Source organism: Hyperolius riggenbachi, chromosome 9 (assembly GCF_040937935.1).
Source record: "Hyperolius riggenbachi isolate aHypRig1 chromosome 9, aHypRig1.pri, whole genome shotgun sequence".
Classification (NCBI taxonomy): Eukaryota; Metazoa; Chordata; class Amphibia; order Anura; family Hyperoliidae; genus Hyperolius; species Hyperolius riggenbachi.
The window spans coordinates 39,260,295-39,286,151 of NC_090654.1; the positions used below are offsets into that span (position 1 = coordinate 39,260,295).

Below are 25,857 nucleotides of genomic sequence, written 5' to 3' on the forward strand. Positions count from 1 at the left end.
GTGACCAGACTTAGCCCTCACATGGAGGGAAACAAGCACAAAGGGGGTAAGAGGTGCCCAGGCAGGGGCATAACAATAGACCCTGCAAGGGATGCAGCCGCAGGGGGGCCCAGAAGCCGCAGGGGGCGCCGTGGAAGGAGAAGTTTCTTTTCCCGGTCTTGAGTGACTGACAACTAAGGGCACAAAGGGGGAAAAAAACAAACAAAAAAAAACACCTTTCTGCTCTCTGCGCAATTGTTCTAATGACTCAGCCACTGATAAGGAATCATACAAAGTTTTGCAGACAGTCCCTATTCAGTGTTCAGCAGGGTCTTGTGTACAGGGCTGCTCTACCCCAGCCTTTCTACCCCTCCCCAAGTGCTGTGTACTGTAGTGATGTTTGAGGACTCTGCATGCATAGAGCAGAAAGCTTTTTCGCTCTATGCCCAGTTTTGACTGCATCTGCTCAGTCACTGATAATGAATTATACAAAGTTTTGTAGATATAGATTTGTAGACAGTCCTTATTCAGTTTGCAGCAGGGTCTTGTGCACAGCCCCCAACCTCTCTATCCCTCCCCAAGTGCTGTGCACTGTAGTGATGCAGGAGGAATCTACAGAGCCAATTCTGCCCCCAGCTTCTCTGCCCCTTCCCAAGCACTGTGTACTGTAGTGATGCTGGAGTAATCTACAGAGCCAGTTCTGCTCCATCAGAGAGATATAGATATACCATAGATAGGGTGTGTGTGTGTGTGTGTGTGTGTGTGTGTGTGTGTGTGTGTGTGTGTGTGTGTGTGTGTGTGTGTGTGTGTGTGTGTGTGTGTGTGTGTGTGTGTGTGTGTGTGTGTGTGTGTGTGTGTGTGTGTGTGTGTGTGTGTGTGTGTGTGTGTGTGTGTGTGTGTGTGTGTGTGTGTGTGTGTGTGTGTGTGTGTGTGTGTGTGTGTGTGTGTACATATAGAGGTGTAGATAGAGATATATAGATCATATTTTTAATAAGCACAGGCAATGCATTTTGTAGGTCTCTGCCCACTTCCTCAGGTCAAATAAAGGCTTTTGAAACCCTTTAGCACTTTCTTTGGCTTGAGGAAGTAGGCAGAGTGCTTATTAAAAATTATATTCAGATGTATGAATTTGTCGTTATTAAGGTAAGCAGCTGCCCCCTTTTGTCTAACTCCGTTTTATACTCTCCTGGGCTCCTTACCCCCTTTGTGTTGTAGATGTGTGTATGCATCCTCGGCCTCATAACACCGATTTGTTTTTCTGTTAGTGTCCTCTGCAGTACAGGCCACCCATTCTGCAGCCACTGGTATTGAAAATGTACAGTACAGAAATGTCTGTATTGTGAGCAGAACGCAGATAGATGAAGTGGAAGACTTAGCAGGTCATCCATGTATTGCAGATAGACTGGCCAGTATTTCATATGAAAAAAGCCGAATTGTAAGCTTTGCCTTTTTGCCTAGCAATCCAGGCCGGCATCCCACGCATTTAATGTGATCTAGATCAAGCAGTTTGAAGCAAACCAGGGCAGTGTTCATCTGCCTGTGTCACAAGCCTGCTAGTCTGGGAAGAGGACTGTGCCGTCACATCCAGCGTCGGAGAGCTCTGCACCTGCTGTTCCTGTGACATGTGCCAAGTCCCAGCCTGCTGCAGGCCAATGCCGCAGTCTCTCAGCTGGAGTGCTGAGTGTGGTGTCGGGTCGTGAAAGCGGTGACCTGCGCTAAAGCGCCAGCAAACGGAAGAAATCCGCTAGACAGCTTTCATACAGTGACCAGAGCAGACAGTCTGTCTCCTAAGAGCAATAAAGAGCGTGAAGGTTTTCCCAAACTTCTAGCAATCCTCTTACCGAGGTGTCGGGTCCTCTGAGCTGTCAGAAGACTATGGGTGGTTACGGAACCTACAACATTAACTCTTTGGCAGCCAATTTATTTAGAAGCTTGCAAGTGCTCCAGACCAATTTATTTTAGCACATTTTTATTTGTTACATTTCTTTGCTAACAATTAGTACTGATGTAATGTGTATTTATGGCCACTTGTCACTAGGGGGCAGTGAGAGACAATTACAGAACTGCTTTCAGTTTGTATATAGTCTACCAACAGAGAGACATCAAAGCATTCCAAGAATTTGCAGCACAACAAGTTCTGCTGACTAACATTTTATCTCAAGCAAGATAATTCCTTTGAAGCGGCTAATGGGTTAAAAATTTTTTTTAAAAAAATGGATGAATTGTAATCGGCTATAAGCGTGGTGGGGGGGAGGGGCCTTCATGTCTGGTTTTTAAATACATTTTGTTAAAGCCCCAGTTCCAGGCAAAATGTTTTCTTAGCACTGTGTAGGCAACTCTGTGATAGAGCTTGTTGATTGGAGTATAAGCTCCCTGGCTAGCCGATTTACTTTTAAAAAGAACCTGAAGTGATATGGAAGCTGCTATTTTTATTACTTATTAAAGGGGAACTGAAGAGAGAGGTATATGGAGGCTATCATGTTTATTTCCTATTAGACAATACCAGTTGCCTGGCAGCCCTGCTGATCCTCTGCCTCTAATACTATTAGCCATAGCCCCTGAACAAGCATGCAGCAGAGCAGGTGTTTCAATGGTTCAGACTTATAAGTCTGATCTGACAAGACTAGCTGCATGCTTGTTTCTGGTTTTAATCAGATACTACTGCAGAGAAATAGACTAGCAGGGCTGCCAGGCAACTGGTATTGATTAAAAGGAAATAAACATGACAGCCTCCATATACCTCTCTCTTCAGTTCCCCTTTAAACAATACAAGTTGCCTGGCAGTCCTGCTGATCTTTCTGGTTAGTAGCGTCTGAATCACACACCTGAAACAAGTATGCAGCTAATAGTCATACCCCCCTTCCTGAAGCCCAAGACCAAACCCCCCCCCCTTCCTGATGCTCAACCTTAAGACCCCCCTTTCTGATGCCCAACCCTAAAACCCCCCTTTCTGACACCTAACCCTAACCCCCCCACCTCCTTTCCTGACATCTATACCTAAGACCCCCCTTTCTGATGTCCAACCCCAAAATCCCACTTTGACACCTAACCATAAAACCCCCCTTTCCTGAAGCCTAACCCTAAAACACACTTTGACGCCCAAACCTAAAACACTCTTTCCTGACGCCTAATCTTATATCCCACCTTCACCCGCCATACAAAAAAACAAACAAAAAAAACAACGTAAATACAAAAAATAAAAAAGCCAAAATAAAAAAAATAAATAAAAATTAACCCCCCCCCCCCCCTCAAAAAAACAACAACCAAAAAACACACAAACAACAAAACCCAAAGATGTCAAGATTTAAAATCTAGGTTAAAAAAAAAACATTTTTCAACATGAAAAATCTCAGCTGAACAGTGGCCGCTCTTTATCAGGTGCCCAAATTTCTCTTTTTGGCGCCCGATTGCTGATATTTGCATTAGCGCCTATGCGGACACCTAAATTGTCCATTAGCTGCAGACACCCACATTTCCTGCCTCCCATGGGCTGCACAGAGAGAGAGAGGGAATTTTATTGGCAGCCAAGATGATCGCAATAGTTCTCCATTCAGATACAGGACAGGCTTAAGCACATGCACAGCGCAGGTGCAGCAAGCTAAGCCTATGCTGAAGACAAATGTCACATCTAGCTGAAGATTCACAATTTTACAAGACAACATTGTTCTACAGGAAACCATAAAAATACAAACGTACAGAGGATAGGATTTGTGCGCGTCCCACCTGCGCTGCGGCACCTCCAGGGGGCTGCTCCCTGCTCTCAGGAACACTTCTGAATGGTTAGAAGAGGAGGAGCTGGAGGACTTTGCTTCAGTTCCCAGATGGGGGAGTAGATGGTCTTCTGCAGCCCGGTTCCATAGCACCATCTGCGGGGAAGAGGCATGGGTCTTCTTCCTGCAATAAAGGAAAGATTAGTTATTCTGTAGCAATGGAAACGGAAACATGTCCTTCACTGAGCCAGACTCTTCACATACTAAATGCCTCGTGTATGTTCTTTTAAAGGGAACCTAAAAAGAGGGATATGGAGGTTTCCTTTTAAGCAATACCAGTTGCCTGGCAGTCCTGCTGACCTCTTTGGCTGCAGTAGTGACTGAATCACACACCTGAAACAAGCATACCAGTAAACTGGTATTAAACCAAAAACTGGTATTAGATTTTAAAAGGAAAAATTTAAAAGGAAAATGCAATTGTTTGGGGCCACTGTGCCCCCCCCCCCCCCCCAAAACACTAATGTCACCAGCGAAAGATCACCATGGCCAGTCAGAGGGGAAGCTTTGGCACATGAACGGTCAGGTGGGGGTGCGGTCACCAGTCTAGCCAATCACAGCCACCTGCTGCTCCATTTGCTAACTGGTGCCGATGGTCTCACGGGTGGGGACCATGGCACTGTCATTGGGCAAGTTGCTGCACTCGATCAATAGCCATGACATATCAGATGTTGCCGCTACTGATCGAGTGCAGTGATTGGCCCAATGACTATGCCATGGTCACGCCCACAACAAGACCATCAGCACAAATTAGCAAAAAGGAGCAGCAGGTGGATGTGGTTGGCCAGTCTGATGCCAACACTCCTGCCCGATTAGTCGCAAGTACCACTGGTCAAATGAGGACAGGTATTCGGGGGATATATGGATGAAGAGGGTAGTGTGTGTTCAGGAGCGTGAAGATGAGCCAGGTGGCCCAAAAACTGCCGCCCCCCTTCCTCCCTACCTAGATTTTGCCACCTGAATCATAGGATTCAGATGGCTTCATGGAAGGTCCGCCCCTATATACTCTATGTAAAAAAGTGCTGCAAAAGTTTTCAGTGCTACATAAAAAGAAATTCATGTAGATCCAAGCTGCATAGAATAAAACAAATGGTTTCTAATCTTTAGCTGTTATCTACTGAGTGACCCAAAATTCCAATGCTCTTACCACATGCCGCCTCTCTCCATTCAGAGCAGGCGGTGAAGGAAAGTAGATGTAAAGATATTCCCTGCAGGTACGTACGTCACACACGCTGCCAGCAGCCCTCCCATATGCTCTGATATGAAGGCAACCGTTGCAAGCTAGTGGAGACTACAGTCGGTCAATGGGATTCTTGTAATTCTGGCTTGCATCCAAATGTAATACAAACTGCATTTCACATGAAATTGTGCCAATCAGATCCACTTCCTGTCAATTTTGATTGGTCCAGTTGTGCAAAATTTGCATCAAATTTGCCTCCAAGTCACTATTATTAATGCCTCACTAACCAGGTCAACTTTTTCATAGTGATTTTTAAAGGCAGGTGTGTTTTTGCACATTCATTCAAGGGGAAATCGCTCCAAAAAAAGAAGTTTGTGATTTTAACCAAACTGCAATGCTGATGTGGGAATATCCTACAGAGACACTGCACTAGTGCTTTGCAGATGGTCAGCAATCAAAAAGTACATTTTAATTGCCTCTTCTGCGAACCAGCACTTAACGGATAAGTAAGGCAACAGAACTGCATAAACGCTCTACCTCATCTGCTGCATAAAGTATCTGGGACACAGATTGAGTCACTCTCCAACCCCCCCCCCCCCCCCCCCCCCCCATTGCCTCTAACACTCTGGATAGGGCCGCAGTACTGCACATTGCCCCCGTGCGCAGTTAGCCATGCTGCATACAGGCCTGGGCATTTACAAACCCGCAGCTGCCATGTCTGCACTCCGGGTGGTCTCCAGGACACCATGCACCTGCTCACATCCTGGAGACTTCTGGGAGCCCGAATGCGGCAGGCGAGGGTTTCTAAGTGTACAAGCACGGCGTGTAATGCACGGTACTGCTTCCAGGGAGGGTCGAGGCCTGGTCCAGACGGTTTGAGGCAATCGGGAGGGGGGGGGGGTGGGGGAACTTTACCACGCAGCAGATAAACACTTTTCTGCAGCTCTGTCGCCTCGCTCTTATCCTTTAAGCTCCGTACACACACTAGATGAAATAATGACCAAGAATCCAGGATGTGTACGGGAGCCACCGACCCCTCGGCCAGTCATGCATCCTGGAGCCACGGCTAAGGGCATTGTTCTCCCCACTTACCCAGTCTGCAGCATGACGTCACTACTACACCACCCCCTGCATAGAACGAAACACATCACTACCATACAAGCCAGCGACATGTCTGCACAGCCTTAACCCTGCAATGTCGCCCAAGGGATTGGGTCCCCATCCCCGGCAAGCAACATTTACTGAGCCAGGGTCCTGGTGCAATCAGGGTCCTGGTGCAATCAGGGTCCTGGTGCAATCAGGGTCCTGGTGCCAAAGATAAAACTGCAGGCGTATGGAGTGTACTCTCACCAGACAGCATGGCTCTGTGCACCGGAGGCCATGAGATCTACAGCTTCACAGTTCGTTCCAAAGGTACTGGAGGAGTCCTCCGCTATCACAGAGAAGTCGCTGCTCAGACTGGTGACACTGCCACGGTCCCGAGGCCCTAGAAGAGATACAGGATTCAGATGAAGAATACATTTGTTTTTTGGATATGAGAGTGCAATTTGCATAAGAAAAATTTGGAAAAAGGACCAAAAGCAGTTGCTGCAGATTTGGATAGGCCAGATTCCAAACTACATTCAAATCACAACAAAGTCAGAGTCCACTTAAAACACTAGCAGGTTATCAATTATATCTAGCAGGAAGGCCAAGAGGCTGAGGTGTGGATGTCATTCAAATCAGATTGTGCCGACACAAGTCCCCACAATGCAGTGCAACCTATATGAAAGCAAACATTCAGTCCATGTAACCAGGAGACCATGACATCTTTCTGCAGACTTTACATAAAAACTTATGGACTAACATTCACGTTCCATAATTTCTCTGAAGTGGACATGACTGTAAGACCTACTTAACGCACAGAAGTCTTCCAACAGGAGCCCTGGATCCCGAGGCTGTGAGCTCTTCCGCCTACAAGACAAGAGAACTGCTTTAATGACTACAACAAAATCAGACCACTGCCTGCATACGGAAATCCAGTGCTGGCCAGCACCCACCAGCTACGGACATGGCGTGATACTCAGCACATGCCATATTTTTCCTCATAAAAGACGCTCTTGTATACAAGACACACCTAGGTTTAGAGGGCAAAAAAAAAAAAGGAATAATAAATACTAAACCCGGTGCGTCTATTGTGCTGGGGCATCTTATGGACCTTTTCCTTCCCAAACTGTATTTATCCTAGCTACACTAACTACACTGTTCAGCTACACTGACTACACTGCCCAGCTACACGATTACACTCCCAACTGCATGCTCTTACCGAGCCATCGACGTGCTCAGTCGTCCGTCCGTCTCCGCCACTGTATACAGCCGATTCTGCCGCTATACACACACACACACACACACACACACACGTCCTGCGTGGCTTCCGGACTTCCAGGTTCACTGGCACCCTCTAGCTGCTCATGCCGACATGCATGACTTGATGCTGAGCGCCAGTGATCCTGAGAGGACGGAGGCCATGCAAGACTAGTGTATACAGTGGCAGAGACTGACTGAGGGGACAGCATGAGTCGCTGGATGGGTAAAACTTTTTTTTTTGGGGGGGGCAACCTGGCCAGACTTTCGACATAATATACGCACTGATCTTTTCCTCCCAGTTTTGCAATTTTGGAGGGGAAAAAGTGAGCTTAATTTCCTATAAGTTAATGACTTTACACAAAAATCAGTAATGTTTACATGTAAAAACAAAAAAAAAAAAACGTATTTTTACATCTAAGAAATCCAACTGACAGCTTTGGCCCTGTCCTCTAGCTTTTCAGTGGGCGGGGAACACTTAATTCCTAACCTGCACAATCTTTAGAAGTGCTATCATGCACTTCTTAATCTTCTGTAGTTTAGGAATGGATCTGCACTTGTCTTACGTGTAGTGAAGTTCTAGAAATTTGTGCTAAACTGCCTCTGTTAACCTCTTAAAGACCGCTCCACGCCAATTGGAGTGGATGCGGCGGCAGCCCCAGGTTCGCCTATCGCCAATTGGCGTACAGTCCTGGAGGCGGAGTTTGCAGGGGACCGTGCGCACATCCCCGCTTCAATGACGGCGCTCCGTTCCGCCATCAGCCTCCCAGCAGTGATCGTCGCTAGGAGACTTAGACGGCAACTTTTAACGGGGTACAGCAGAGCTCACACACTTGGTCATTGGGTAATTGTGTGTTAGGGTAAAAAAAAAAAAAAAAAAAAAAAAAAAAAAAAAAAAAGTGGGAGGAGCCAACACCAGCCAAACATACCCGGGCAACGCTGGGCCATCAAGCTATTGCTTTGATAAATCTGGCCCTCTGACTTTTACCCAATTATACTGACAAACGAAAAAGCTCCAGCACTTTTCCCCATAAACAGACTTGAGATGGACAGCAGAGTAGTATGGTAGTGTTATACAAAGCCATTCTGAAACTTTCACTTTTCATTAATACTGCAGCCAGAGTTAGTTCTCTAAAAATTGCCAGAGGGTTTTTTTTTTTCCTCTTTGCAGACATGGCAATGGTACATTTGAAGACAGTTTGTACACAAAATGCAGGAGATTCTTCTGGAAGGAATATTGGAAGAGAATAAGCGGATGACCTATCACCTTATAAATTCAGCAGGCCAGATAGGCAAAACGTTCCAAGATAAACATCTGGTGCTAAAATACAACTGTTCATCAAGCTGACGTGCAGAACACATTAGGTGGTGGGTGTTACCAGCTTACACTGTCTGCACTTGGAATCCTTACTAGTTAGTAGTAAACTGGATGGTTTATCTAGAAGCTGCAGTGCTACCATTGTCCTTCCCACCACCCAAAAAAATAAAGATATGAAAAACTACTAAAGAATGGACCAAACGAGAGAAGGGCTTGCATCCTCTACCCAGCTACTGAAGAGATTGCTAAATCGGGCAATTGAACTACGTGAGCATAAGACACAGTACATGCTAGAATATTTAAGATTACACTTAGGTGATATAGAAGGGACAATCTGAAGCAACGGTGGAACTGACATCTAGGGTGAAGGCCACAGAAAGGACAACCTGAGATCACTGCGGCCAGCATCACTAGACATCTTTGTTCTAGTCAGTTCCAGTCTGAGGCTATTGTGGAAATGCCAATCTGAGGTTATTGTGGAACTGACTCTACAGCAAAGACATCTAGGGATGAAGGCCACAGAAGAAAAAAATATGCTGTAAAGTTAGTTCCACAGTGACCTCAGATTGCCTGCTCTGTGGAATTCATCTCTAGATGTTGTGGAGTCAGTTCCAGTGACTTCAAAGACCTCGCAGAATGAAGGCCACAGGTCAATCTGAGGTCACTGTAGAACCGACTCTGCAGCAAATACATCTCCGGATGAAGGCCACAGAAGGGACAATCTGAGGACACTGGGGAGCTGACTACAGTAAAGACATCGGAATTGCTGCTCCAACTGTATCTGCCTCCTCCTGTCTGAAAAGCAGAATCTGCTACCAACTCCTTTCATTATCCTTTTAATAGACAAAAAGTCTTAAGTTTATTGACAAGAGCCCCTAGTGAAAACACAAGCTGTGGCGAGCATGGGGAGTCTTTGCTCACCAAGTCAGAGCATATATTTGGATTGATGTCTTAAAGGGAAGGTCCAAGCAAAAAAAAAAAAGTTTCACTTACCTGGGGCTTCTACCAGCCCCATGCAGCCATCCTGTGCCCTCGTAGTCGTTCACTGCTGCTCCAGTCCCCTGCTGGCAGCTTTCTGACCTCAGAGGTTAGGGCCGAATTGCGTACATTTTTACACATTCCCGCTAGTGCAGGAACATTAACGCATACATTTTTACGCGTTAGTGGTGCAACGCGTATATTTTTGTTCCTGCACTAGCTGGAACGCGTAAAAATGTATGCGATGTGGCCCTGACCTCCGAGGTCAGAAAGCTGCCAGCGGGGGACTGGCGCAGCAGTGAGTGACTACGAGGGCACAGGATGGCTACATGGGGCTGGTAGAAGCCCCAGGTAAGTAAAACTTTTTGCTTGGACCTTCCCTTTAAGGATAGTCCTCTAGTGAAAACACTAAATATGTGGACACTTTGCTCACTAAGCCATCAGAGCATATGTTTGGATTGGTGTCTGGGGGAAGAGTCCGGTTATGAAGACACCAGCTGTAGTGACTATGTGGACACTTTGCTCACTAAGCCATGAGAGGGTATATTTGGATCGTTGTCTGGGGTTTTAGACTTTGATCTTTCACAGGAATATAAACACACAAGACTAAATATTTGCCTTATCTTCTCTTCTACTTCCCCAGCATAAAAACCAGCAGCCTGTAACCCAGCTTCTCTAGCTGCAGGTTACATAATTTGCTGAAACAGGGGAAATATCCCTGAAAAGGGAGAAAGAATTTTTAGACTGTCTGATCAAGCTATTTGGAGACATCTGTGCCGCTCCCCGTGCATTATACTAAGTGCTCGGCTTACGGATCCAGTTTGGAAATTGGACTGCTTCTTGCAGAGCCTCGGAGCACACCTCCGTGCGAGGCTGGTCCCAGCCTGGGAACCTTTCCAGCAGAGAATAAATTAAACAAACTGGGTCAGGACACTGGGGGTTTGATGGCCTCCATCGATATCCCCAAGCCGGCTCTGCTAACGAGGTCAGCTGCTGCTTTTTCTATCTCTTGTGCCGGGCACAAGCTTACCGCTTCCTCCTCCCTGACGAGGAAAACTCCTCCGAAGTGATGTGCTTCAGAAAATTGAAGCAGAAGAAAAATATCTGGAAGGAGAAAGAGAGAGCAGTAAGTAAAGACAGTCTGGTGGCATGGAGTATAATACTATCTTTTTTAAACCTAGAGGTGGTCTAGCTAGCAATAAAAATGTGTTTGGCGAGCCTGTTTATACCATTTGGAATTGGGCCAATCAGATTCAGCAGGAAGTGAATCTTACTGGCCTAGTCCCAAGCTGCATAGGATTCACATGCAAGTTATAAGGAGTTGAACCTCATTGACTAAATGTTAAACAGAGTAAAATAAAAAAAACATTTTTCTAAAAAATACAAAGCACGAAATGAAAAGGCTAAATTTTAGAGCTCCCCTGGTGGTCAGACAGAAAAGTCCAAGTGCAAGCAAGGCAATAAAAGCATGATTAGGGAAGCTACAGTATATTTTAGAGCGCCCTCTGGTGGTCAGAAAGGAATGTTCAGCAAGTGCAATCAAGGCAGGATTAGTGAGGCTATTTTAGAACTCCCCCTGGTGGTCAGACAGGAAAATTCAGCAAGTGCAAGCAAGGCAGTACAGTAGAGGCATCATTAGAGATCATCAAGGAGATAGGGATTCTGGCTTGCATTCCTTTTTACTGCAAATTGTATGCAGTTTGGACCTGGGCCAATAAAACTCACTTCCTGATCTAGACCTGCTGCAAGCACTTCGCATTAAATTTGCATGCAAGCCGGTATTAGCATCTCCTAGACCATCTACAGCCCCATCATCCTATATGGTGCTAAACTGACAATGCAATTTAGGGGAGGAGCAAAATATTTGAAAGCTTGGAGAATCTAGAGCTAGGATGGACGAGATTTGTGAAACATCTGGTTAGAGCTGTGTTGCTATGGCAACGTCACAGGCAGTTAATGGAGAAACGCCACTGCTGCGCCAGGACACTTCCATCAAACCTGGGCAAAAGTATGTCTGTGGCCAGCATTAATTAAGTTAAATTGTATACGCAACAGGATGTGGAATTCATTGGGGCGAATTGGAAACTTGCATGCAGTTAATCTGATTTTTAGAGATCCTACGATGGGGAAAAGTTTTACGTCTGTCACAGGAAAAGCTGTTATAGGTTAACTTAAAGGGGCACTATGGTGAAAAACTGTAAAATTACACCTCCGTATAAGATGTACATTCGTCCCAGAACAAATCCAGTGTCACCTTACCTATACCGCCACGGTCCACGTAACTCCACTACTTCCTCCTTCAAACCCAGAAGTAGTGGAGTTACGTGGACTGCAGGAGCAACGCATCACCTATAGGTGGCGGCAAAGGCAAGTTAAATTTGGATTACAAGGAGCTACGTCCTCATAACTACTCGTAGTGCCGAACCCTATTGGCTTGTTATCGTCGGTGTGCCCCGCCCCTCCAGGAAGTGCCTCAGAGTGGCGCAGAGCAAGGACTGAACATTGGTGGCGAGAGTTTGGGCCTGCGCAGTGACAAAGTGCTGGAGTGATCCGGAACTGCACAGTTCTGCATGACACAAGGCTGCAGGAAGCAGTTTCTTCAACTAAAGATTCAGCCCAAGAAGAGGAAAAGGTAATCTAGCCCCCCATGGGCTTTATTGAACAGTTTATTTACAGTTCAGGGGTACTTTAAGACTGGTGACTGCTAATCCCGTTACATCACATGACTACAGATTGGCCAATGGGAGCAGCTTAGCAAGGCAGGAATGGAGGTCCACAATTACATGTTATGCCATTAAAAAGTAAAAAGACCATTACCAAATAAAGTAAAAAGGACACTGAAATAAGTCCAATCAAAGATGGCAACCCGTAAACTTCTCAGAGAACTGCTTTCCTTTAAAGCGAACCGGTGTTCAAATTGTGTAAAGTACAGTATACGGATACTCTAATTAGCCACTTCTAGGCCGCAGTATTCCCAGGAGTTCTGTTTCTGTTCCGGGTTTAAAGGACAACTGAAGTCAGAAAAATATGGAGGTTGCCATATTTCCTTATAAACAATACCAGTTGCCTGGCAACCCTGCTGATCTCTCTGGCTGCAGAAGTGTCTGAATAACACCAGAAGCAAGCATGCAGCTAACCAGATCTGACAAGATTAGCTGCATGCGTATTTCTGGTGTTATTCAGACACTACTGCAGCTAAATAGATCCGCATGGCTGCCAGGCAGCTGGTATTGTTTAACCACTTAAGGACCACAGACTTACACCCCCTAGTGACCAGGCTATTTTTTTTACAATTCAGGCCACTGCAGCTTTAAAAGTGGATCCGAGAAACTTTTACTCATTGCATAATTGTGTTCCTTACACATAGTTTATAGGTCATTCCTCAAGCCAAATTTTTTTTAGTTTTAATACTCTAATTCCCTATAAACTAAACAAGCCTTACCCACGGCTCAAAGTGCTTTGGCACTCCATGTAGCAAGGGCTTATGGGAGCTCAGTCTGGGCAGGAGGAGGAGGAGGTTACTAGCCAGAGATTTCAGAGGCAGAGGGGAGGAGGGAGCAGGAGAGGGGAGGGAGCTGAGAGCTGGAGATGCAGTTGCAGCTGGTCTGTGTGTAATGTGACAAACAAAACATGGCTGCTGTCATTGTATCACAGGAATAAACAAACATGAAACTGTTGAAGCTGTTTTCAGCTAGATTTGCGGTGTAAACTATCTAAACTTTAGATAAGATATATAGACAAGTTACTTGTCAGTTTTTCATCTCCGATCCAATTTAAGGGCTAGCCGCAGGGCCGTACAACTCAGCACACAAGTGATCCCCTCCCCCTTTTCTGCCCACCAACAAAGCTTTCTGTTGGTGGGCTCTGATCACTGCTGCAGTGTTTTTTTTTTTCTTTATTCTATAGTCTTTTATAATTTTTTTTTTACACTGTAGCCCCTACCTCCGTCCCCAGTCTGCACAATGTGCTGGGGTAATTAGCTGCAGAGGCATGCATACATAATACAGATCTGCAGAATATGGAATGTCAGGGACAAAGGAGCACAAAGATCTCAGTAGAGATGACAGTTTACCTCTTCGCCTTTGCTGAGACGATCAACCAACATATGCCTGGAAAGCAAAAAACAGACCATGTATCAAGTACTGCGCATGGAGAATTAACAAGAGAATGTTCAATGTGGATCATGTATTCTACAAGCAGAAGTTCCAAGTGTCCTGACTTCCCTGGCTGCATGTGTGTCTCTGGATCTGGCCTCCTATGCCTATTTTTTAATATATCCCATGGTCTTCGTTAAAACACATGAATTATTGACCTTCTGTATCTCCCTGCCCTCAGAAGTTGTACTCTGCCAGGAAAAAAAAAAAAAAAAAAAAAACTTGTATGGCTGTAATTTGCTCATCAGTGAGGCTTACTATATTCATGAAAAAAGACAAACTGTCACTTGCATGCCTGAAAATTAACTTTTTTTTTTATTGCCTGAAAAAGACTGGTTAAGATGTTTTGCACTGTACATACACACGTTTACCTCAAGTCACACTAGTACTGGCGTTAACTAAATGGACTCGCACTGCCTGATGAAGCTCATCCTGCTAGCTTTGCTGCTGCCTCGCTTGGAAATCTAAGGTAGGCCTAGTGCACACCAGAGCGTTTCGGCTGCGGTTTGCGATCCGCTTGCGGGTGCGGATCCGCTAGGGTAATGTATTTCAATGGGCTGGTGCACACCAGAGCGGGAGGCGTTTTGCAGAAACGCATACTCCCAGACTGCTGCAGATTTTGGATTGCGGATGCGTTTCTGCCTCAATGTTAAGTATAGGAAAAACGCAAACCGCTCTGAAAAACGGCACTTCAGAGCGGTTTGCCAGGCGTTTTTTGTTACAGTAGCTGTTCAGTAACAGCTTTACTGTAACAATACATGAAATCTACTACACCAAAAACACTTCCCAAAACCGCAAAATGCTAGGTGAAATGCTACATAAAAATAACAAAAAGCGTTTCAAACTCTGCTAGCATTTTGCGGATCTGCTAGCGGGTTTTGGTGTGCACCAGGCCGTATTGTGGTATACCTTCCCTAGCGGTATGGAAGTGCCTGACACGTCCAGAGAAAAATAGCTGAAAATGGTATGGACGAGTGAGGCTCGCGCAGCAATTCAGGGTTTCCTTTTTCACATGCATTTTTTGCTTTTATACTGTTTGTACGCACATTAAATTTTAATACAAAAAGCATGCAAAGAACTCCCAGTCTTCTGCCAAAAAGCTGGGGCATGGTGAAATTGTGGCCTAGTAGAAAGGGAAAATAAAATGACAGGTTTGTGTTTAATAAACCTTTTAAGTAAAAAAGTTTCAGACCCTTGCTTGACACATCTTGGTACTTTACAGACAAAAATTTCATGAAAATTAATTGAACTGCGTTTTTGCACAGAAATCTTCCTTGTGCCTTGTCTCTCCCTTGGGCCATTTAAAAAGCTATACCATTCTGGGATGGGGAGGTTCTAGCTGCCACGCACCCCTTCTTCCTGATGGGTAAATGGATGTGGCTGGTTCAGGGTGTGGCAAGGGAGGGACACTGAATGACTCCCCAGAGACTTAGGGCTCGTTTCCATGCAGCGCAGAGCCCCATGGCTTATTATATTGAATGAGATCTCAGGCTGAATCGCCCCGAAAGGCAGTAAACCATGCGCGGTGATTCAGCAGTGAATCCCCGCGCAGGAATGGAAACAGCTGACAGTGCGGTCTATGCACTGTCTGCGGTTCCTGCGATCGGGTTTCCATAAGCGCGCATGAAAGCGCACTATATGGAAACTAACCCTTAGTAAGCTATCTTTTAGCATTACAAAATGTTCTCAGCCAAGAGTAGGAGTGTAGGGATAGCCAATGAGACGCAAATAATGTTAAAGTGATTGAGGATTATGTACATTATGCTAATTTATGTCGCTTGAAAATAGACCAATGAAATTAAGCCGTGAAGAAAAATTTTATTGGCTCATTTTCAAGCTGTAGAAGTTTGCACAATTCTGCATCAAAGTAGAATTTGCACCTCTACTGGACTGCTGAGTGAAGCGAGCCCACTTTGCTGTAGTTTTCTCAGTCTGTCAAGATGGGCGCAACCTGCTGCAAGACATTAGAAAGCTTCCAAACCTAAAGTGTGTATTCCCAAAAGCGTAGCAGTTTACTGACCAAATCACACACAAACCTTTCTTGAATCATGAAGGTTTTAAAACGTGTGCCAAGAGTCCCATATTGTATTAAAATAAAATAGGGCAACCTAAGGAGAGGTATGTCATTTTACACAAGCGGGAGACTTCAAGTGTGACAGAGTAACCAAGCAGCTCGGGGTGACCCAAACCACTAGGAATGTATAGGGGGATAAAAGACCAAAAAGCCCTCCTATTAAAAATCAATGCTTGGTGTAATTTGCCTTCTTCAAACAGAAGGAAACTTGCAATAATTCAGCTATAAGTGAACATTTGTGGTTACCCACAATGCACCACTACTGAATATGCAAATTATCTCTTTTGGCCTCTCTAAGCCAGGCTCGCATCCAGAACCGCTGGTGTATAGCAAGCCTATAGCTTTAAATTTTACAACTCCACATCAACCCCCACGAGAGAATTTGCATAATCAGTAGTGGTGCATTGTGGGTAAACACAAATGTAAGAGTGCACCACCTACTGAAAATAAAAGATGGAGGCCCTTATGCATTAAAGGGACTCCGGAGTAGTGCAGAAACTATGGAAAGATGCATACCATTTTGAAGCTCTCTTTCTCCTCTTTCGAACGATATATAAACCACCGCCACCCTACGCCTTTTAGTTTGCCATTTTCGCAATCGAAATCGCGGCCACCGCGACTTCGATCTTTTCCCCAAAGTCGGCAGCTGAATGGAGCTGCAGATTTCGGGGGAAAAGTCATCCTGTGTAATACAAGTAACTATGGAAAGATGCATACCATTTTGAAGCTCTCTTTCTCCTCTTTGCAACAACACATAAACCGCCGCCCTACGCCTTATAGTTATTTACGCGATCGAAATCTCGTTTGCCTCGATTTTGATCGCGAAAATAGCGAAAACTAAAAAGGCGTAGGGCAGTGGTTTAAATATTGTTGGAAAGAGGAGAAAGAGCTTCAAAATGGTATGCATCTTTCCATAGTTACTGCACTGCCCGGAGTCCCTTTAACTTATTCACTAAGTTTTTCCGAAGTGATATTTCCACACCAATAAAATGCCTTTCAGGGCTGGAACCCACAAGAGCTTTTTTTTGAGCATTTTGGCAGCGCTGCGATACGCTAGCGTTTTGCCAAAACGCTCAGCTGATAATGGATGGGGCAACTTCCACAGGAGCGTTTGCGTTTCCCAGAAACGCAAACGCAGGACCTGCAGCATTTTGGGAGCGTTAGCGCTTCAATGTAAAGTATTGAAACGCTAGCAGAAACGCTCAGCAAAACCTAAACTGAGCGGTTTTGCTAGCATTTTGCGGTTCAGCACACTAACAAAATTAAAAATAATTCACAGGACCAATCAGGATAAAAACGCGAAACGCAAAACGCTACACAACCGCTGAGCAAAAAAATACACTGTTGCAAAACGCGACCGAAAACGTGCATGAATCCGCTTGCAAACCGCTCAGACAAACCGCTAGCGGTTGCGTTTGCGGATTTCAGTGGGTTCCAGCCCTTAAAGAGGAATTGTCAGCCACAAAATCAAATTCCATTTACCTACTGCTGTGTTTATTATGCATCCTGCAGCCTTACCCTGCATTGCAAGCACTCCAATTGAATCAGAAAGGTCTCTGCTGTAATAAATCTCATCTGTCAACCTGGCCCAAATTAGTACTTTGCTGATGAGAAGGAAGCTTGCCATCACCCCTCCCACATTCCTGCTCCTCACTGATTGGCTGAGGGCAGTTCAGTGAGCCGCTGAAATCTGATCTATGCTGTGCTAACGTGTTTACTAGATATGATATATGCAAGCTAGATATGACAGTGCAGTTTCTAGGAGAAAAAAAAAATTAAGTGAGAAAATGACATCAGGATTGGCTTCAGTCAAAAGGAATTAAGATGGCAAATCACTGAAATCAGAGAGAATTCTGTTTCAGGTAATTTTATATAGTTAATATACCGTGGACAGTACAATACATCTGTTATGAAAGTAGAACAAGTAGTTGTAGAAGTACTGATATGTTTTTTCCCTGGCATAGTATGGCTATCCCTGCCGCTTTAAAGAGACTCTGTAACAATTTTTTCAGCCTTAGTTCTTCTATCCTATGAGTTCCTATGCCTGTTCTAATGTGCTGGGGCTTACTGCAGCTCTTCCTAATTACACTGTCTCTGTAATAAATCAATGTATCTTTCCTCTGTCCTGTTTGTCGGGCTAAGGCTTTGATTGTGTGGAATGTGCAGGGCTGCTTGTGATTGGTAGAAGCGATACACACCCTCTGCAGGCCCCCTGCATACTCACACACTATGCTTAGCTGAGCCTATTAGAAGCTGGTTAGTTTGTTTGTAAACATTGCCTAAAACTGTTAATTACAAGCCAGGATTGCAGCAGAGAGTGGCAGAAACAGCACAGAGGGGCACAGGAGAAAATAAGGAATAGAATGGTATGCTTTTTAGTGTAAGAATATTAGAGTACAGATTCTCTTTAACCACATAACGACCGCCCCCAGCCGATGGGCGGCGGCAAAGTCTGGGCCCAAACGACCGCAATACGCCCATCGGCGGGGGCGGCTGCGGGAGTGGCTATGCGGCGATCGCGTCATTCGTGACGCGATCAGCCGCCGGGGACTGGCTCCGCCCCCCGTTCGCCGTAACCCGCCGGCCGTTCGGAAGCGCCGGCGGGTTACTGGCATCCGGATCGCCGCTGCAACAGTGTATAATAGGCTTTGTAATGTATACAAAGCCTATTATACTGGCTGCCTCCTGCCCTGGTGGTCCCAGTGTCCGAGGGACCACCAGGGCAGGCTGCAGCCACCCTAGTCTGCACCAAACACACTGATTTCCCCCCCCCCTGCCCCCTGATCGCCCACAGCACCCCTCAGACCCCCCCCTGCCCACCCCCCAGACCACTGTTTGCACCCAGTCACCCTCCTAATCACCCATCAATCACTCCCTGTCACTATCTGTCAACGCTATTTTTTTTTTAAGTCCCTAATCTGCCCCCTACTCCCTCCTGATCACCCCCCCACCCCTCAGATTCTCCCCAGACCCCCCCCAGACCCCCCCCCCCCCCCGTGTACTGTATGCATCTATCCCCCCTGATCACCTGTCAATCACCTGTCAATCACCTGTCAATCACCCGTCAATCACCCGTCAATCACCCGTCAATCACCCCCTGTCACTGCCACCCATCAATCAGCCCCTGATCTGCCCCTTGCGGGCAATCTGATCACCCCCCCACACCAATAGATCGCCCGCAGATCCGACATCAGATCACCTCCCAAATCCATTGTTTACATCTATTCTCTCCTCTAAACACCCACTAATTACCCATCAATCACCCCCTATCACCACCTGTCACTGTTACCCATCAGATTAGACCCTAATCTGCCCCTTGCGGGCACCCAATCACCTGCCCACACGCTCAGATTGCCCTCAGACCCCCCCCTTATCAATTCGCCCGTGCAATATTTACATCTGTTCTCCCCTGTAATAACCCACTGATTACCTGTCAATCACCCATCAATCACCCCCTGTCACTGCCACCCATCAATCACCCCCTGTCACTGCCACCCATCAATCAGCCCCTAACCTGCCCCTTGCGGGCAATCTGATCACCCACCCACACCAATAGATCGCCCGCAGATCCGACATCAGATCACCTCCCAAATCCATTGTTTACATCTATTCTCTCCTCTAAACACCCACTAATTACCCATCAATCACCCCCTATCACCACCTGTCACTGTTACCCATCAGATTAGACCCTAATCTGTCCCTTGCGGGCACCCAATCACCTGCCCACACGCTCAGATTGCCCTCAGACCCCCCCCTTATCAATTCGCCCGTGCAATATTTACATCTGTTCTCCCCTGTAATAACCCACTGATTACCTGTCAATCACCCATCAATCACCCCCTGTCACTGCCACCCATCAATCACCCCCTGTCACTGCCACCCATCAATCAGCCCCTAACCTGCCCCTTGCGGGCAATCTGATCACCCACCCACACCAATAGATCGCCCGCAGATCCGACATCAGATCACCTCCCAAATCCATTGTTTACATCTATTCTCTCCTCTAAACACCCACTAATTACCCATCAATCACCCCCTATCACCACCTGTCACTGTTACCCATCAGATTAGACCCTAATCTGCCCCTTGCGGGCACCCAATCACCCGCCCACACCTCAGAACGCCCTCAGACCCCAGCCCTGATCACCTCGCCAGTGCATTGCTTGCATCTATTTCCCCCCTCTAATCACACCTTGAGACACCCATCAATCACCTCCTGTCACCCCCTAGCACACCTACCCATCAGATCAGGCCCTAATTTGCCCCGTGTGGGCTCCTGATCACTCGGCCAAACCCTCAGATCCCCCTCAGACCCCCTTCCGATCACCTCCCCAGTGCATTGATTGCATCTATTTTCCCCTCTAACCGCCCCCTGAGACACCCATCAATCACCTCCTGTCACCCCCCTAGCACTCCTATCCATCAGATCAGGCCCAATACATCCTGTCATCTAAGAGGCCACCCTGCTTATGACCGATTCCACAAAATTTGCCCCCTCATAGACCACCTGTCATCAAAATTTGCAGATGCTTATACCCCTGAACAGTCATTTTGAGAAATTTGGTTTCCAGACTACTCACAGTTTTGGGCCCGTAAAATGCCAGGGCAGTATAGGAACCCCACAAGTGACCCCATTTTAGAAAGAAGACACCCCAAGGTATTCTGTTAGGTGTATGATGAGTTCATAGAATATTTTATTTTTTGTCAAAAGTTAGCGGAAATTGGATTGTTATTGTTTTTTTCACAAAGTGTCATTTTTCACTAACTTGTGAGAAAAAATAAAATCTTCTATGAACTCACCATACCCCTAACGGAATACCTTGGGGTGTCTTCTTTCTAAAATGGGGTCACTTGTGGGGTTCCTATACTGCCCTGGCATTTTAGGGGCCCTAAACCGTGAGGAGTAGTCTAGAAAACAAATGCCTCAAAATGACCTGTGAATAGGACGTTGGGCCCCTTAGCGCACCTAGGCTGCAAAAAAGTGTCACACATGTGGTATCGCCATACTCAGGAGAAGTAGTATAATGTGTTTTGTGGTGTATTTTTACACATACCCATGCTGGGTGGGAGAAATCTCTCTGTAAATGGACAATTGTGTGTAAAAAAAATCAAAAATGTGTCATTTACAGAGATATTTCTCCCACCCAGCATGGTTATATGTAAAAATACACCACAAAACACATTATACTACTTCTTCTGAGTACGGCGATACCACATGTGTGACACTTTTTTGCAGCCTAACTGTGCTAAGGGGCCCAAAGTCCAATGAGTACCTTTAGGATTTCACAGGTCATTTTGAGACATTTGGGTTCAAGACTACTCCTCACGGTTTAGGGCCCCTAAAATGCCAGGGCAGTATAGGAACCCCACAAGTGACCCCATTTTAGAAAGAAGACACCCCAAGGTATTCTTTTAGGTGTATGATGAGTTCATAGAAGATTTTATTTTTTGTCACAAGTTAGCGGAAATTGATATGTATTGTTTTTTTTTTCACAAAGTGTCATTTTCCGCTAACTTGTGACAAAAAAAAAATCTTCTATGAACTCACCATACTCCTAACAGAATACCTTGGGGTGTCTTCTTTCTAAAATGGGGTCACTTGTGGGGTTCCTATACTGCCCTGGCATTTTAGGGGCCCTAAACCGTGAGGAGTAGTCTAGAATCCAAATGCCTCAAAATGACCTGTGAATAGGACGTTAGGCCCCTTAGCGCACCTAGGTTGCAAAAAAGTGTCACACATGTGGTATCGCCGTACTCAGAAGAAGTAGTATAATGTGTTTTGGGGTGTATTTTTATACATACCCATGCTGGGTGGGAGAAATCTCTCTGTAAATGGACAATTGTGTGTAAAAAAAATCAAATAATTGTCATTTACAGAGATATTTCTCCCACCCAGCATGGGTATGTGTAAAAATACACCCCAAAACACATTATACTACTTCTCCTGAGTACGGCGGTACCACATGTGTGGCACTTTTTTGCACCCTAAGTGCGCTAAGGGGCCCAAAGTCCAATGAGTACCTTTAGGATTTCACAGGTCATTTTGCCACATTTGGTTTCAAGACTACTCCTCACGGTTTAGGGCCCCTAAAATGCCAGGGCAGTATAGGAACCCCACAAATGACTCCATTTTAGAAAGAAGACACCCCAAGGTATTCCGTTAGGAGAATGGCGAGTTCATAGAAGATTTTATTTTTTGTCACAAGTTAGCGGAAAATGACACTTTGTGAAAAAAAACAATTACAATCAATTTCCGCTAACTTGTGACAAAAAAAAAAAATCTTCTATGAACTCACCATACATCTAACGGAATACCTTGGGGTGTCTTCTTTCTAAAATGGGGTAATTTGTGGGGTTCCTATACTGTCCTGGCATTTTAGGGGCCCTAAACCGTGAGGAGTAGTCTTGAAACGAAATTTCTCAAAATGACCTGTGAAATCCTAAAGGTACTCATTGGACTTTGGGCCCCTTAGCGCAGTTAGGGTGCAAAAAAGTGCCACACATGTGGTATCGCCGTACTCAGGAGAAGTAGTATAATGTGTTTTGGGGTGTATTTTTCCACATACCCATGCTGAGTGGGAGAAATATCTCTATAAATAGACAATTGTGTGTAAAAAAAATAAAAAAATTGTCATTTACGGAGATATTTCTCCCACCCAGCATGTGTATGTGTAAAAATACACCCCAAAACACATTATACTACTTTTCCTGAGTACGGCAATACCACATGTGTGGCACTTTTTTGCGGCCTAACTGCGCTAAGGGGCCCAAAGTCCAATGAGCATCTTTAGGCTTTACAGGGGTGCTTACAATTAGGCACCCCCCAAATGCCAGGACAGTAAACACACCCCACAAATGACCCCATTCTGGAAAGTAGACACTTCAAGGTATTCAGAGAGGAGCATAGTGAGTCCGTGGCAGATTTCATTTTTTTTTGTCGCAAGTTAGAAGAAATGGAAACTTTTTTTTTTTTTTTTTTTTGTCACAAACTGTCATTTTCCGCTAACTTGTGACAAAAAATAAAATCTTCTATGAACTCACCATGCCTCTCACTGAATACTTTGGGATGTCTTCTTTCCAAAATGGGGTCATTTGGGGGGTATTTGTACTATCCTGGAATTTTAGCCCCTCATGAAACATGACAGGTGCGCAGAAAAGTCAGAGATGCTTGAAAATGGGAAAATTCACTTTTGGCACCATAGTTTGTAAACGCTATAACTTTTACCCAATCCAATAAATATACACTGAATGTTTTTTTTTTTATCAAAGACATGTAGCAGAATAACTTTCGCGCTCAAATGTATAGGAAATTTTACTTTATTTGAAAAATGTCAGCACAGAAAGTTAAAAAAGTCATTTTTTTGACAAAATTCATGTCTTTTTTGATGAATATAATAAAAAGTAAAACTCGCAGCAGCAATCAAATAGCATCAAAAGAAAGCTGTATTAGTGACAAGAAAAGGAGGTAAAATTCATTTAGGTGGTAGGTTTTATGACCGAGCAATAAACCGTGAAAGCTGCAGTGGTCTGAATGGAGAAAAAGGCTCTGGTCCTTAAGGGGCGAAAAGACTGTGGTCCCGAAGTGGTTAAGCCACCAACCAAGCAATTACTCAGAATAATTTTGACTGTATGGTTTCACCTACTGTTAACTTTTCAGCACTTGAAAAAAAGTACCAAACAGAAGGATGAACTTTTTCCTCATAGGAAAAAAAAGTGAATCAACCATTTCAGCCGCCCGGACGTGATCCTCACGCCAGGCAGCTGCTCTGCTGTAGTGGAGCGCTCGCGGGCGCGCCTCCCGGTAGCCGAGAGATCAGTGAACAGGAACATTGTTCCCGTTCACCGATCTAAGTCCCAAGCAGAAAAACCGATGGTCTCTTAACAGAGACCAGTTTTTCTAAACAAACAAAAAAAAAAATTTCCCCGACCTCCTTGTGCTTCCAGGAAGTGAGAAAACGCAAGGGAAAAAAAAGAAACTCAAGGTGGCCATCTTGTGGCCAAATGGTAAAACTACATCTACATACATTTTTTAAGCAATTTACACATATTATGACATTAAAAATTATTCCCAACACCAAAAAAATTACCCAAATAAAATTTTTATTGGAAAAAAAATTACAATAAAAATATAAATAAATCCATAAAAATAGTTACCCAAGGGTCTAAACTTTTTAAATATGCATGTGAAGGGGGTATACTACAAACATGTTTTCATTTATAAGCTTGTAAATGGTGATTGGAATTAAAGGTGACTTTTTTTCAGTTTTGCGTCAAATAAAATATTGGCACCATACATTGTGATAGAGACAAAATTTAAATGGTTTAATAACCGAGACAAATGGGCAAATAAAATATATAGGTTTTAATTATGGTAGCATGTATTATTTTGTAGGTGTAAGGGCCGAAAACTGAGAAATAATGAATTTTTTCAATTTTTTTTCTTTACCTCCTGGGCGATAATCCCGAGCTGAGCTCGGGGTATATCGCGCAGGAGGATTTCTCAGGCCCTGGTGGGCCGATTTGCAGAATTTTTTTTTTGTTACACGCAGCTAGCACTTTGCTAGCTGTGTGTAACTTTCGATTGCCACCGCCGATCCGCCGCTACCCACCGTGCAGCCCCCCCAGACCCCTCGCGCAGCCTGGCCAATCAGTGGCAGGCAGCGCTGAGGGGTGGATCGGGACTCCCTCTGACGTCACGAAGTCCATGACGTCATCCCGCCCCGTCGCCATGGCGACCGGGAAAGCCCAGCAGGAAATCCCGTTCTGAACGGGATTTCCTGCTTACTCTGATCGCCGTAGGCGATCGGAGTGGGTGGAGGGATGCCGCTGCGCAGCGGCTATCATGTAGCAAGCCCAGGGCTCGCTACATGATTTAAAAAATAAAAAAAAAAAGTGCTGCGCCCCCTCCTGGGCGATGTAATTGTATCGCCCAGAGGGTCAATATACCTGTTAAAATGCATTTTTTTTAAAAAAATATTTCTTAGCAAAAATGTATCACCCAAAAAAAGCCTAATTCGTGATGGAAAAAAACAAGGTATAGATCAATAAATTGTGATAAGTAGTGATAAAGTTATTAGCAAATGAATGGGAGGTGAAAATTGCTCTGATGCATAAGGTAAAAAATCCCCGCGGGCTGAAATGGTTAAATAAGTGCTGGAGTGTCCCTCCATCGACAACATATATATTATACTGACCATACGTCAAACATTTTTGTACTTTCAGTTGAATGGACTACCAGGGAGGAGGAAAAAAAACAAAAACAAACAAAAAAGAGCTCCAACTTACCCAAAAAGGAACCAGTCATAGGCTATAGTCAAGTAAAGTATCTCAGCGGGCTCCAGAGTGCTGTGCACCATCCCGTCCTGCAAGAGCAACATTACAGCAGTTATTTAAAAAGGAAGAGACAGTAAAGTAAATTAGCCCCAAAGTGTCTCCTGAATAAAGCTGACCCATATGCTGGTCAGTGTGGCCCCAACAGATCGATCCCTCTCTGATCACACACACTACACAGATAAAACATTTCGGGAAGGAAATAATTGAAAATCTATGCATACTGCAGGCCGTCTCCCCTGGTCTCCCAGTCCCCATGCATGCACAGTAGTCAGCTCTCACCTATCCACCATGCACCTCACATGACCACTAGAGGACTAGTGGTTGACCTCTACTGTACCTCACATGACATGGGCCCCCAGGATGAGGAGACCAGAAGCAGAGCCCAGCAGTGGGAGTGAGACGCACAGCAGACAGGTGAGTACAAGCTGCGCTGCTGCCTTTGTCATAACAAAATCGACCGCCACTAGCAATGCGCTGCTGACCCGGCACCAACTGAGCAAAACTTTATTCTGTTGCGACTGACCTGCCCCCCCAATCAGGAATCAATGATCAGGTATAGTTTGATAATTTAATTGTACCTGCCAGAAATCAATGGAGCAAATAGACTGGATGCCCGCCACCCACTCCCATTAAACACTGCACCGCCACCTCTCCTACAAAGATTGCGCCGCCCCGCCCCCCCCCCAATTTGATTTTAGGTTTTTGTAGTCTCCATTAAATGACTATACATT

The 25,857-nt window shown here is 45.2% G+C and overlaps 1 protein-coding gene across 5 annotated transcripts in view; it reads right to left on the bottom strand.

The window, feature by feature from the left end:
- The window catches only part of MTMR14 (myotubularin related protein 14), a 107,254-nt gene that overhangs the window by 19,274 nt on the left and 62,123 nt on the right, over positions 1 to 25,857 (bottom strand). For 3 of the 5 annotated variants that reach the window (XM_068252559.1, XM_068252557.1, XM_068252561.1), the window contains 6 exons: positions 25,079 to 25,155; positions 13,638 to 13,674; positions 10,596 to 10,669; positions 6,821 to 6,879; positions 6,277 to 6,412; positions 3,676 to 3,873 (listed from right to left, as the gene is read on the bottom strand). In XM_068252559.1, the coding sequence (XP_068108660.1) occupies positions 3,676 to 3,873; positions 6,277 to 6,412; positions 6,821 to 6,879; positions 10,596 to 10,669; positions 13,638 to 13,674; positions 25,079 to 25,155 (581 nt within the window). The remainder of the gene's footprint in view (positions 1 to 3,675; positions 3,874 to 6,276; positions 6,413 to 6,820; positions 6,880 to 10,595; positions 10,670 to 13,637; positions 13,675 to 25,078; positions 25,156 to 25,857) is intronic. The other 2 variants (XM_068252560.1, XM_068252558.1) reach the window with 1 other exon arrangement.